The sequence below is a fragment of the Cinclus cinclus genome, chromosome 5 (genome assembly GCF_963662255.1).
Source record: "Cinclus cinclus chromosome 5, bCinCin1.1, whole genome shotgun sequence".
Classification (NCBI taxonomy): domain Eukaryota; kingdom Metazoa; phylum Chordata; class Aves; order Passeriformes; family Cinclidae; genus Cinclus; species Cinclus cinclus.
In genome coordinates this window covers 49,734,712-49,749,511 of record NC_085050.1, presented here as the reverse complement: position 1 = coordinate 49,749,511, position 14,800 = coordinate 49,734,712, and the positions used below count along the sequence as shown (strand labels likewise).

At 37.7% G+C, this 14,800-nt stretch overlaps 1 protein-coding gene across 1 annotated transcript in view; it reads right to left on the bottom strand.

Annotated features, from left to right (window-relative positions):
- Positions 1 to 14,800, bottom strand: part of COL25A1 (collagen type XXV alpha 1 chain) — a 295,085-nt gene that overhangs the window by 45,773 nt on the left and 234,512 nt on the right. The window contains exons 13-17 of the mRNA XM_062493773.1: positions 9,950 to 10,003; positions 8,357 to 8,383; positions 5,994 to 6,038; positions 2,036 to 2,068; positions 1,837 to 1,872 (exon numbers count right to left, since the gene is read on the bottom strand). Coding sequence (XP_062349757.1) covers positions 1,837 to 1,872; positions 2,036 to 2,068; positions 5,994 to 6,038; positions 8,357 to 8,383; positions 9,950 to 10,003 — 195 coding nt within the window. The remainder of the gene's footprint in view (positions 1 to 1,836; positions 1,873 to 2,035; positions 2,069 to 5,993; positions 6,039 to 8,356; positions 8,384 to 9,949; positions 10,004 to 14,800) is intronic.

The following is a 14,800-nucleotide window of genomic DNA, read 5'->3' as shown; positions in this document are numbered from 1 at the left end:
GTATACTAACTCTATGACATAATGGCAGGGCAGGTCATTCTGTCACCTCGGCACACAGTGTGGCCCACAACAGCCTTGTCAGACTGCTGAAATACTGTCATGAAAATAGTATTAAAGTGGGCAGCTCAACACATATTTGCCCTTAGAAGATGGATAAGGGACAACTAGAAGAAGATGAAAAAGGAAAATATAAGAAAGAAAAGAGGACACAGGAAGGAAATATGAATGGGACACAGAGAAGAGGAAAAACATTGAGATGATGGTAGATGGAAGAGACATGCCTCCAACTGAAGAAAGAGCCTTCCACAACCTCTGGTGGTGTGAAAAAGTCCCTGCTAAGCAGGGGTGCAGGGCAGCAGACATGCCTGAAGGAGGAATGCTGACTGGGCATATTATAGGAGTGGATGGTTGGGGCTGGGACATGAGTGTGACTCTGGGAAATCATGGGGTGAATGGAAAGAAGACACTAAGCCCCTCTTTGGTTTGAAAAAGAAAGTGAGAATACAGAAAGTCTGAACTGCATACCTTTCACTCATCCATGTTGATTAAATTAGATCAAATCTGAGTGCCTGGCACTGAGAAGCAGAAGCCTGCTGATAAATCACCACTAGTTTTGCCTCCATGGCAGCCAGTTAATGAGAGTCTGAATCTCCACAGGCGTTTAAGTGCATTTTTTAGTTTACTACCCAAGCAAAGCATACGCTGCAGAATGCACACACTGACTGATTCTGTGGATTAGATAGCTTTAAACTACTTTGATTACTTTTCCTAATTAAAACTCCACTTCACTAAGAAACTGCATTTGCAACCATAATAGTCTTACTTATTCTCTGACGAGAGTAATAATTTCTTAAATAAAAAGAATTTATTCTTATTTATATGTGGTTTGGGGTTTTGCTTAGTCACCAAAATACCTCCGGTATTAGAAAATGGTTGTCCTGCCATCCACTATATAAAATTCTAGCTCTTGACTGTCTGTCTGGAATATCTCAATTGGCAGAAGGACTCTGTTTGATTCTGGTAGCAGTGTGCAGTGGAATATTTTCAATGTTGTAAGAGGCAAGAACAGTGCCAATGGCTCCAGAGGGAAACAAAATATTGCAATGCACAAATCCAGTTCTCTCATTGTCTTTGTTCTCCCTCCAGGACCTGCCCCCTACTCTCACAAAATGGAGCTGAAGGCACAGCATTAGCTGTTTGATGTACTGTGGATTTAAAGGGCATATTCCCCAGCTTCACAGGACATCATGCAGTACAGTTACTGTAACTCCTGCAGGACCTTTCCTTGCAGAAGCAGCCTCAGCCACACAGCATCCAGGGGAATTTCTTATACTGGAAGGAAGAACAGAGCAGCATTACCTGCTCTGTGTCCTTCCAAATACACTGCATGCTACTGATGGTTTGATTCCTCACAGGCATATGTGAATGAGATTCTAACCAATATTTAGTTTCTTCCTGATGACAACTAACAGTGTACCACAGTTTGAAGATTAATAATCAAACATTCAGGGTTAGTTTGCCATCACCCAAGGAGCAGAGCCATTCATTGTTAGTCTCACCAGCTGCAATAGGGTAAGGTTTGAACGCAAGAAGTGTGCTGTGGCTAGAAGGGAAGGTGGGTTAGTCAAAATTGCTTTTCATGTTAATTAGTATTATCATTCCTCTGCCTTTTTAAAATACAAAATAAACATAGACCAAATGTATACAGCACTGGGCTACTAAATTGTACTGCCTTGGACACATCCCAGTACCGGTAGGCGCCAGTAGTAACATGGATGTAACATAATTTATCACAAATCCAGCAGAAAAGGAAAACTGAGCATTTCCAAGTAGTACCTTTTGTCCAGGCCGTCCAGATTCACCAGGTTCACCCTAAAAGGAAACAGATGAAAGACATGAGAACTGAGAAAATAAGTTAAAGATGGAGCTGTGGAAAGCTGTAACATTGATGATACCCAAAATGTCTGTGACACTGTAGAGTAACATGGAGCAACCATCCCTCTTTTCCCTGCACAACTTTTTAGAACTGCATTACCTTAATTCCAGCTGCAGAAGAGCCAGGGTCACCCTGATACAAAATCCACAAGAAATAATCATTCTTATTACATAAACAATTTTTCAGGAAACACATAAATCATGTAAGAGTATAGCAACATTATATAGCAAAATAACTGCATAGCAAGACTGCCTGTTTTCTGTGCTGCTACACAAGCATTTAACTAATTAATTACATCTGTGTGATTCAGAAATGGAACAGTATTGTTTTCAAGACCATGTAGAAAGACATTTAGCTTCACTCATCCAAACATCTATTATAGTTAACCTCAAATTTCACAACTAATAATGTAGATCTAATAATTGCAGATGTATAAACATACTTCACACAGTCAGAATATGCGACATACTTTGACATCTCTAAATTGCTGATCTACATTAAAAATAATACACTTTCATTTACAAAGAGTATGAGTGACCATTTAACCTAATTTTACAGATGGCAAGTGTCAGGACTCAACTGACAACATTTTTTGTGCTAATGAAGATTCACATTGAAAAAAAACCCCAGTGACCTATGAGTTTATCTCCATCAGGACAGGTCATAGCTTTAATTCCTCAAAACTCCAGTGTATTTAAATGGATAGATTAATGCATTAAGGGCTATACTACACGGGATGAGACAGCTATGGTAGTTTACATATTCAGGATAGGTCTTTGTTCTGAGAGGGCATCTAGCATTCAAAAAGATTTACATTCTGCTGGGTTGACTGGACTTCACAGGCACTGATATGCACAGGACAGAGGATTAGTTCATTTTCTTTTTCTTAAACAATATGCCAAAGGAAAACAAAAAAAAAACCTACTGAGAAGTTTGCTAGTTAGGCTATATACTCCTTAAGATGACTAGCATGGCTTCTATTTGAAAAATTGTTTAATTATCCGTTACTCAAAATAAATGTACATTGTTCACTAAAAGTAGAAAGTTGCTACATAGCAGCAACTTCAAGCTCCTGAGCAGCATGCCAGTAATTTACATAGGTAGAATAGAAGCCAGTACTGTAATACACTGTGAAGACATACAGCACAGTATAAATGTTTAATAATCTTTGTACAAAATATAAACAGGAGACACCCATTCCTGATGTTTCTATGAATGACATAGCTTTGCAGCTGGTTTGGGCATGGTGTCTTTTTGGTATGATCTTATAAAATTAAACTGTACTGGTTGACATGCTCACTGGCCTCAGAAGAATAGAAATATGCAGTTACTGCAGCTAGCTCTTGAATGAAGAAAACACAAACATCAGTATTATGAGATTGATACATGAATGGATAATCTGAGTTGCCTCATTCTGATAGACGTGCATGAGCAACACTGCTAATATCCCTAACAAACACGTACAACTGAAAGCCTCAAGAACCTTTCATAGCTATAAAAAGCCAAAGCAACTAGCAAGACCCATTAAATGGTTAAACATTTCAAAGGGCAATGAAGGATATGGAGAAGATAAGACACAAAAATTACAGTACAGTATGTTCACAATTCACTGCTGAGTCAAGAGAGTTTACAAATGAAGAAACTTTAGCAGGGAAACACATAGAAAGAAGGAAGATCCTTGGTAGTTTCTAGGGACCAAGGCTACAGTGGAAGAACAGAAGCAAGAACTCAAGCTTGGCATTGACACTGTCTTCGAAGTAGGACAGTTCAACAAAGACATTTTAATTCTGAAGTCTCAGGTCAAGTTGAGAGTCACTAGGTACAGCAGTTCAGAAAATGAAGCTACATTTTTTGCACAAACAGGAACCTGCTCCTAAACCAAATCTGAATCTGTCGTCATGTGGTATCTCACTCTCTCATCATATGAATAAAAATTTATTATTTATCTCACAGAAACTCTATTTAAGCTTTCAAAAAAATGCTTTTAAGTTTTATGCACTATGGATTAAATCTCCTAAACAAAAAACTTCCCCCTATGCTGAAGAACATGAAAGATTACAAACCCTGATAAGTAGCTCAAGTGCAATGTAATGTAATGACACCAAGTTTAATGCTTATTCCTAAATTATCTATCAAAAACCACCCTCCTAAGCTCTCTAGAAAGGACTGTTTGCAAAGCTACCTATCAGAAACTTTAAGCTGCAGCTCTCCTCTAAGAACTGTATCCTTTTTTTGTTTTTCTGGGGGGCAGATTGTCTTGTAGGCAGGGAAAAAGAAGAAAAATACTGAAAGTCAAAGAAGTCACAGTTCTGGAAAGTCTGGCAAAATTAATGCAGAAGATTCTAACCCATTATGGTTAAAGCAGTGCCCTCCAAACAAACAGAATATATTCCCATGTTGCCACCCCACCTCTGAATGTCATATAAAACCTAGAAGAGATGGGAGACATCTGCATTATGAAGTTCAGGAGCTGTCTTGAAATTTCTTTAGATACAGCAAAATAAGAAGTCTCCTGATGACCTACATTTTCCACAAGTTGATCCCAACTCTACTGCCTAACTGTTGAAAGTTCACACAGCAGTATTTAAAACTTTATACTTGGGCAGAAAGGATCTCCCACTGAAAGAAGGAGAGAACTTTTTTCTTTCCTCAAAAAGAATCCCAAACAGGGGGATGTGCACACTGCTGATCACAGAGCAATATGGGCATTCTCATGGATGCAGCTCATCCCCAAGCCTAATAAAGTAGAAAAGCAACAGGCCTAGCCACACTAGGCATCCCAGAGAGATTATGAATTTCCCATTTACTTGTTGTAGAACTATCTATCTGAACAACAATCTCAATTCATATTTGAAGTGGATTATATTCTTAAATAATGTAAAAGTGGATCCAGATTATGTTACCAGCATATATCATGTAAGTAAATAAGGTTCTTAAAACTTTCATCTATATTAATAAGCATGACTACAAATAAAGTACTATGTAAATTAACTCTAAGAATCAAGTAACTTGACTATTCTTAAATCTAATGTCTATTTTTAGACATTTTAGAACTTGCCTTAAAATTCTAGTGCTCTTCAAAGTATAGATTTACTGTACCCATATGAGAGCTCCTGAGGGATTTGCATACATTCCTTACCAGCTTGGTAAATCCACCAGAAGTTTCTCCTTGCACTGAAAAGTTGCAAGTTGGTTAAGCATTACACATTCAGGGGTACAAGAAAAAGTGCTTATGCTTCTGCCCAAGCACAATCACTAAAATAAATGTTTTTAGAAGCAAATCAGTTAAAAAAATGATGGCCAGAAGAGATCAGTGTGTCTGACCCTTTCTAATGTGCAGCACTGCCTTTACCCTGACTGCTAAAGACTGGCTTGTGTAAGGAAAGCACACTCAAAACTCCAGTTCAATTTTCTAAGCATGAGTCTCACATAAAAGAAAACTCAGGAAAATAAGAGTTTTGACAAAAACCTAGTTTTTGGTGATTTCTGCAACATCTTGGTACTTTGCAACAATAGACTACGAAGGTATAAAGTGAGGTTATTGTTGATGTCACTTGGAATAAATATTTAAAGTGTGTTTATCATCAACTCTTGATTTTTCCAGCTGCTAACTTTGGAGGGAAGTTGCCTATCATGATACCACAATTTTTGTCCCATATTGGTTTGGTCCCACTCTGATGGAAACACAGAAGGGTAAAAGTTAAAGCGTGTATCAGAAAACACAGCTGTAATTCAAAGGGGCAGTTCCAACTGGCAGATTGTGACCAAAGCTTCTGTATGATGCAAATTTCAACAGAGGAGTGCTTAGTTACAACCATGCTGATATATCCTGTACTAGAGCTACTGCTGTATAAAGTAAGAAATCTTATGCTTAGTTGGACACAATAGTGAAAATTTTTCTGCTGTTCATAAAAATGAACTCACCAAATCACTCACCTTTAAAAAAACTCAGCTCAAAATGTATTTTTCTTTTGAACAATTATTATTTTCATTAGTTGGTTATACTATAAGCATGCTTAAGGCATACATTTTCTTCTCTGCCAAGAAGTGGTGTTACCTTTTCTCCTGTGTCCCCCTTCAGTCCATTCTCGCCAGCATCCCCCTATAATTGAAATACACATTATGTTTTAATGACTTTCTGTAAGCACACAGTATACAGAGAAGAGTCAGCACTCCAACATGATTAACAATGCAAGCTGATTTTGTCAATGAAATAGTCTCTGTGGCACGGTCAGGAAGTGGCAATGTCTTATACAGACTTCACTATAATTACAATCCCTTTCACAGATCTATAAAAAACCCCCACCACCAAGTATCAAAATACCTGTTGGTATAATCTACCATCTTTCTCAGTTCACTGCAGTGTAGCAAGGAAGGAATGATTAAATGATTTCATGATGATTCAACACTTTAAATTACCAATACATTTTTCTTCCCAACACAGAGACATTCACCTAGATGAATCTAATAAAATTCAGATGACAGTTAGACAATTCCAGTAATTTTTACTGGGATCCTCAAGTAATTTATAACATATATTCTCTGAGTCGGAAGTTCTTCATGAATGCTTCACAAACTAAAAAAAAAATCACTAAATGTCACTCCTCCAAGAAGCAACCAAATCATTTGATCTACATAAATTCTATAGTGTTTTTATTAAAAAGTGACATTCAGATAATGCCTTTTCCTGGCTAAGTAGACATCTTCTACTCAAAAAATGCTCAACATTTTTAAAAATTTCACAATATTTATCTACAAAGAAACCTAATTTCCACCTAGCCATGAAACCATATAAGAAGTCCAGACTACATGAAATATGTTATATGTTGTTATATGTTAAGAATATAGGCTAAAATTTTCTGTGGGACTTGAGGTTCATGTAAAGTGCAAGAAGTATTTAAAATGCAAAAAAATATTGATAAAAACAGAGCCTAAGTAGACTAAAAACACATTCCTGGCCTTGGTCAGATAACCAGTAGTACTATTCAAGTAACATTATTCAGTATCTGTCATATTGTTCTGAAAACCTTAATGGTGAAATTCCATTTGGAGAGGACTTAGCAATTTATACATCCCAGTCACTGATATAATGGGAACTAGCTAACAAGCTAATAGCAATTCAATTAAGGAAACATACATGAAACATGGAAGGGTAACAGTGAGCAATGTCATCCCAAGTTCATTTGACATGAAAAAGCATATTGAAGGTACCTCTAATGGTAACTTTTTACAAAAAGACAAAGGATAATTATGGAAAAATAGAATGGTAACAAAAATTCAGTGCATATTAAAATTAATTGTTATTCCTTTTATGTCTGAAAGCAAACTCAGAACTACTGAAGTAGTTTAAAAATACCATTTTAACAGAAGAAATTATTTCATGATGAATATTTCATGATTACATAGTTCTGCATGTGGGGTACAGACTTTCAAGATTTCCCTCGACTATTTTTATGGTATGCTTTTGGAAATGTGAAATGAATTGCCTGGGCAAAGAATGCTTCCAGCTGCTATTACACAGATTTATACCGATCTGGAAGTGAAATTCAGCTGTAGCTGCAAAGACATAGGTAAACATTTCTCAAGAGCAAACTGCACCTCAGTACAAACAGCTAATCTTTTAATTATACTTGCAGAAGATGATGCTGTGCATGGATTCCTACTCAGAATAAGGCTTATGCTATTTCTCAAACTGCCCCTGTGAGCAGATGAGGAAGTCAACTCTAAACTCATTGTGCTCCTACCAGCCTCTGTACTTGGAAGAGCAGAATTATACTCCTCTTTTGCAGCAATGAGCTTGTTCCACCCCCTTGTCTTGCCTTGGTATGACTGGACAACAGAAAAGCAACTTCTTGCCACCTCACTGCAAGTAAGAGCATCATCAGTGAGCTACTTGTGCTGCTGGTGCCTCTCCAGACAACAGCACTGAAGATCATGGGGGCAGACTCCGTTGCTCTTACTCAAACTGACCCAAACACAAATGGAGCATTCAATTTTTAGTACATGGAGAGTTTGTTATAGAGGTATCACTTATGATCTATGTAGTTTTATCACTGTGTTACCTAATTGTTTCATTCCACACAGGTGTGAGAGCATCAAAACCAAGTTATGAGAAATGTGTGGATCTCTATTCAGACAGGCTCATCATATTCTGAGAGTTACCATAGTTACGAATGATTGCTAAGCTGTGAAGCCTTCAACAAAATTGCTGCACTCTGTGACTAATCCCTCCGCAGTAATCACAGATCAATAACTTCCATTAGCAGGTATTATCTGACCCTCAGAAAGGCTGCACACTTCCACTCAAGTTCTAGGTAGTAGCTGTGGCTTTTTATTTTTAAACCTGAGATCAGTGCACTGGTGATTCTCCAAGCAAGTTATCCAAAACAGAACCACAACAAAGGAAATTAAACATCTCACCTTTTCTCCTCTTTCTCCAGGGTCACCCTAAGAAAAATAATTGGAGCAAAGAAGTTGTAAGTTACTAACTCAGGCAAAAATTAGCCTTACTATCATTAGTTATTACTAATGTTAGTATTACTATAATTACTAATAATTATGTCACTACTGATGACAATGTCTCAGATGATGCAAGAAAATCTCCAATGAACAAGAGAATATGTAAATTTAATAGATCTCAATGGACAATACAACTTTAACATATTTTTTTAAAGCTTCAATGGTTAATGGTTTGCATGTGAAGACTTCTCTCACTATGTTGTCCTGCACCATGACAAAGAGGCATATGTCTTTGAGAAGCAGCCTGCAGGGACCTAGGTGGCTCCTACATGTGGTTCTCCTTGTTTTGGGAACAAACAAAGGAAACAAAAAGTCTGAATGTGAAGGGAAAGTCCTATGATTCTGTCAATTGCTCAGAAGGTTCCTCAAGAGAGAGAAAATGCCTTAAGTGTCTTGAACTAATTCAGACCTGTTTCAGAGTAAGGAGCCTTCAGTGCTCCTTATATTGTCTGTAACAATTTCTGTAACAAAAAGATGGCTTATACTCATTAATTTTTTCAAAATTAAAGCGTGCTTGAAAAACTGCAAAAGCACTTTTGCACACCAGCCTGACCCTGACAACTCATCTCTGCATTTCTGCTCAGAGGTGCAGTCTGGCTCATCTTTGCCCCTTCTGATGGCTGGCAGTCGCTAGGCAACTCAGAGACTACAGCTGTGAATACAAATTAAGCATCAACTGCCATAATTTGGCTTCTTCTGTATACAAAATAAGAAAAGGTCATGCTCCCAAATGGTTTGTTTTCATTCCTGATGGATAAGTAGCCAGTCAGTAAATGTAAAGAGGCTGCCTTGCATGGCTGTCAGCAGCAGCATGATGCACAGAATCAGCTGAGGAGCACATGGGCACCAGAGACACTCAAGCACTCACAGCTGATGGGATTAGAAATTACCATTACCCTCTCCAAGAGGCCCACACATCCCATCATCTTGGACATGTCGAGTTTTCTTTTAAATGAAGTTATCATAAGCTTTATGTTTTATTTCACTTGTTTGATATTTAGACAACAGAAAAAACTATATAACGATGAAGTGCAAAGTGTCATTCTGATATAACAAATACAGGCTGAGATATGCTTCTAATGAGGCTTGTTGCTAACTTCCATAGCAGCAGGATCAGCCCTCAAGACTTCATCCTGACATTTGTCAAAGAATTGACCACAGCAGTTCTTGAAAAGAATCCTGAAACACATTGTAAGGGGCATAAACAAAGCCGTTCTCAAAAGGTCCCCAGATTCCCAAACACTTGCAGGCATGTTGCATTCAGCTGGGAGTGGATGTTTATGCATCAGTGCCACTGACTGGAATTATACATGCACAGCAGAATATGCTTCTTTATGGTGAGATGTGTAAAGCCTCTTACAGCACTGATCACTGGAGGGAGCAGATCATTAAAAGCCAGTCAGAATATAAACCCAAGTTGGAAAGCACAACTGTCATCTACATATGCACTCACATACTCTCTGTTTCTGTTTTTAATCTACTTTCAATACTGACCTTGAGCCCTGCTTCTCCCTTCTCTCCTGCTATTCCAGGCAAACCAGGTTCACCCTAAAGGCAAAGAAAAAAAAAGATGAAGGTAAGAGGGACATGATGAAATATATGAACATTCTCATAGCAGGTAAGTAATGATAAACAAAATTTTAAAACACACTGCAAACACACACTCCACAGCTAGGCACTAAAATGACTTATTTCATCAGTTAGGGCGGATTAACTCTAACCCATGAATGGTAAGAAATTATTCTGCTGAAGGAGGTAGAAACACACAGAAAAACTGAGGTGAAAACACTAAACAGAAAGGAGACCTGTGACTCCTGATTCTTAAAATCTGTCCAATTAACCTTAAAAGCACAGTTCCCAGCAAGACTGCCAATGCTTTCCTCTTCTCTACAACTTAGAAATGCTGCAAGAAATGATTATCTTAATTTATTTTGACATTTGTGCTTCTGGTCTCAGACCAAAGACAGATAACAAAATAAAATGAGAAAGGCCTGTTTCAGAAATGGAAGAATTTGGAAACACAGAGAGCTTTTCAATTTTTAAAATATACTTTGCTTGTCCATTTTTTATACTCTTATATCTGGCTGAAAAGTATACTCTTATAGTGGCTGAAAAGTAGTTTTAAAAGATTTAAAAACCATCAGCGTTACATTAGTGTTCCAAATTTTGGGCATGTTTAATGGGTAGTATATTATTCTTCTACAGTTTAAGGAGTCATAAATTACTTTCATAAGTCAATCAGCACGTAACAGTTATTTTCAGTCTTCTTTCCCATCTTCAGTTTTAAAAAATAAAGAAGCAAACAAGAAAAAAAAAGTTAAACAAAAAAAAAACCCAACAAACCTCTAGAAGATATTTCTTAGCATTTATATCCCACATTTATGGGAAAACCAGATAGTCATTTTAGATAAAATGATAATGCAATAGTTAGACTTTATCGTAAAACAACTAGAGCTTTTGGCTTATTATGTAAAAGCTTCTGCAGAAGCTTCTCAGTTTCACAAGAATTGCCTTTGATAACCCTCACACAGAGAACTGCATCACACTTCTGACATAGCAAAGCACATTAAAATAACAGCCAAATAAAGATTTTAAAAAGTCCGCAATTAGGTCCTTCTAAAAGGTCTTTGCTATTTAAATTCATAAAAATGTGGGAAAATTAAATCCAATAGCTAATGTAGCAATCAAATTTGGATCAGTATTTTGTATCAGAAACTCAGTGAACAATTTTCACAGTGTTCAAATTCAGTACACATGATGAACCAATCCTCTACTCAGAAGTTACAGAGGCATTAAGATAAAGTCTTTTCCAAACACAACAAGATGTATTTTCTATTCCTCCATAAAAGCCTTCTGTTAAGAATTTATCTCTTTCTTACTTTTGCAGGCAGATTTAATAGTAAGTGTATTAACTCTGATTGTCCATGAAAGCAAGTTCCATTGTATTTCTAAATTAGGTAATGGAATCATTAATTACATTTTAATTTCAAGAGTTGGACTGTTTCAAAAAACAAACCAAAATCATCAAAGTTCTAGCAAAACTCTAGTGAGGCATTTTCTAAGCCAGAGCAAAAAATGATAGGTACCATTAAGCACTCGGGGAATTAAATAGTCACTTGTGTCAGCCCTTTCTCAAGGCTGCTTTGGACAACAGTAGCTGTGAGGCTGATAAAATGGCACAGGCATTTGGTATATGAGTGGTCAGGATTTGAAGATGCTGGAGATTAGGTGTGAGCGTCCTAAAGGATTGACCTAAAAGGCTCTTGAAGAAAATTGCCAGCTGACAAAATGAAGCAGAAGGGACCCATGAATATACACTTGCTTCCCCTCATTCCCACACCCCAAACATGCTTGTTTCTGTCCCCTTCATTTTCAAACAGCTGCTGTCAGCTGATGCTTTCAGGGGCTTAAATCTCTAAGCAAAAGGTTGAAGTTCCAAGCTTGCATTTTCCTCCCAGGTTTACATATCATGTGCTATGGATGCAGAGGGCTACTGTTGTGACAAAAACAGTACTGAAATAATAGAACAAAAGATTATTTTCTATGGAAAAAAAGTGAAAATCTCAGCCTGCCACCTAGTCATAGTAAATCCCCATTCACACCAGCAATCACATTTCTGACATACTTGTAGTACTGAAAATACTAGGCAGAGGTCTTTGAAGTGCAGAAACTACCTCTGGGAATGGGAAAGATTGAAGGCAAACCTAGAAGGATGACATAGAAATGACCTTGTGACTTTATGTTTTTGAAGTGATTATCATTCTGTTTCTAATGCCCAGAAGAACAGGGAAAATATTCCTTTCCCTATGTTAGACCTCTGTTTTCTTTTCTGTACAAGGAATCAGGGAGTAATAAGGTGAAGTGACAAATGTACAGCCCGTAAGTGGCTCTATGTCCTAGCCCTGCTGAACATTCCCAGTGTACAGCTAAACAAGCTTTGTGCCAGGGAGCCTCCCACTGTCACTCCACATGTCCTGCAGGCATGGCAGTCTGGCTTTATGGGCAGATATTTTTACAATTCCAGTAAGCCTTAACATAAACCCCCCAAATAAACAAGAAAACCAAACCACAAAGCAAAAATAGAAATTCTCCCCTCAAAGCAGTTAAGAAGCAAAGAGTTGTTAACTTTTGAAGACAACTAGATTGATAGCTCTTCCCTACTCAAACACTGTGTCATTTTAGCCAAGTTGGTCCCAAAAAATGATTTTGATTTTTGCCATGAAAATAATTTGAAATATTTCTGTTAGGAAGTATAGTTAGTTATTTTTCTTCCATTTACTTACTTTTATTTATTACTAAAAGCCTGTATTAAAACCAGAGTGCAAAATGCTGTAAGAGTAAAACTGGAGTGTAAAATGCTGTACAAGTACACTTCAGCCCTACAGGTAAGTGTTTTGGAGATGAACAAAAAGCACAGCTGACCTTTAAGAGGCTGAAGATGATGACACTGCTATTCAAGGAGTGATGCATGCAAGGGAACACCAGGCATTCAACAATGTCATTCGACACAAAAAAATTAAATCAGACTGCTTTTCAACCTGATAAAATGAAAGAAGCTATAAAGCTAAATCCTCAATGTCAAATGCTTTTCACATTCACCAGGATATGGCTAATGTCTTTTCTGACTGCTGGTGTAGTCTCTCTTTAATAGCATTGACAGCAAAGGTGTTAGGATGCAGAAACAATTGTCTTCTGCACATCAGCCAGCTTTCAAATCAAGGCAGCATATTGTTATTTCTTTTATCTTTCACAGAATTACAGAATGCTTGAACTTAGAAGGTACCTCTGGAGATCATCTTTGAGGCCTTACTTGGATTCTACCCAGTATGTCCATGTCTTTCTTGTAGTAAGGAACCCACAGCGGGACACAGTATTCTAAGAGTGGCCTCAACAGTGGGGTTTTTATCCTATTTAAAGAGTCATTTTTTCTATAGTGCATCTATTTTTTCTATACTACATCCAACTTTAGCTCACAGCTCGTCTTTCTCCAGTCATGAACTCCTGAAAAATTATCACTCAGTAACAGAGTGATGGCAGTCATTCTAAAACTTTTTAGTGTCCATAAAACACAACCCATGATCCCAGCTAGAGAATTAATGAAGGCTAAACTGCACCCTCACACAAGAAAAAGATGTAAGACCCAGAGAAATTGTGTGAAGGTACCCTCAGAGCATCCCTATGGAACTTCTCCCAAAAAAAGTGATGGACAGTGGGGAAGATGCTGTACTGAGGTGTGAAGTGCCTTGGTACTCAATTTAAAGGAATTGCTACTTTCTGCCCTTCTGCATTCTTATTCTCAGCTAAACCACACCACAGATGCTGTCCTGTGCAACAAACATCGTGTGGAACTACCACGATACACCAAAATAAAAATTCAAAAGTCCCTCCTGGCACTGAGATGGGCTATGATTTCTAAAAACCACCTCAGCAAGGTGCAGCTTAACTGACACCATGATGGAAAGAGCTAGAGCTCCATGGGATGCTGTGGCGCCAGCACCATCTTATCTGAACATCCTGTCTATCAAGGTTCTGCTGTGCCAAAGCAGCAACAAAACTACCAGATGCACAAACGTCATGCTCCACACTGGTAAACAAGCAAATATTGCATTATAAATACTGTTTAGGTAACCCTTGACTTCTTTTTCATATGAAGTTATTTTTATCTTGCCTTTGTGTAACTTGTCCAACCCCAAAGTAAGAGTTCTGTATTCATGACATGACCCACTGCACAAATAGATGATAAACTATTGGAAAATGCTAGAAAAAATTCATTTTCCCAAATATAATGTAGAAAGTATGCAGCACTAGAAGGTAATTGTCTAACCTCCGGTCTGCTGCAGAAAAAGACACTGCCACTAGAACCCTCATATACACTGAAGTATCCAGTTATTCACCACCAGAATCCAATTATTTTCAGTTTACCGAATTCATAAGCGGTTCCAGAATAGTGGAAATAAAATTTCCAGCAAATGTTCTTTTGTTCATTCACTTACCCAAAATCAATCAGCTTAACTCAGCAGGCCTGTAAATGTTCCAGTAATTTATTTGATAGCAACTTCCACAGAAGTATGCTGCAGACACAGTGGGATTGTTTTGCTGTTGTTTACATGCCACAGAGAAATTGCAGAGTCCTCATCAGTGGAATACTGTCAGTTCACTTTCAAAGAGATATATTGCAATACTTGTTTACTGTCAATAACAGGAAAGTATTTACCATGCTTCAGAAGCAAACCTGTAGATGGGGAGCTGTCATTGACAGTTCCACATGTTAACCCCAAATGCCATGACAGGAGGATAAGCACTTTGGTTCCTCAAAAATAGCAGCACTCTAACAAACTAAGTTAC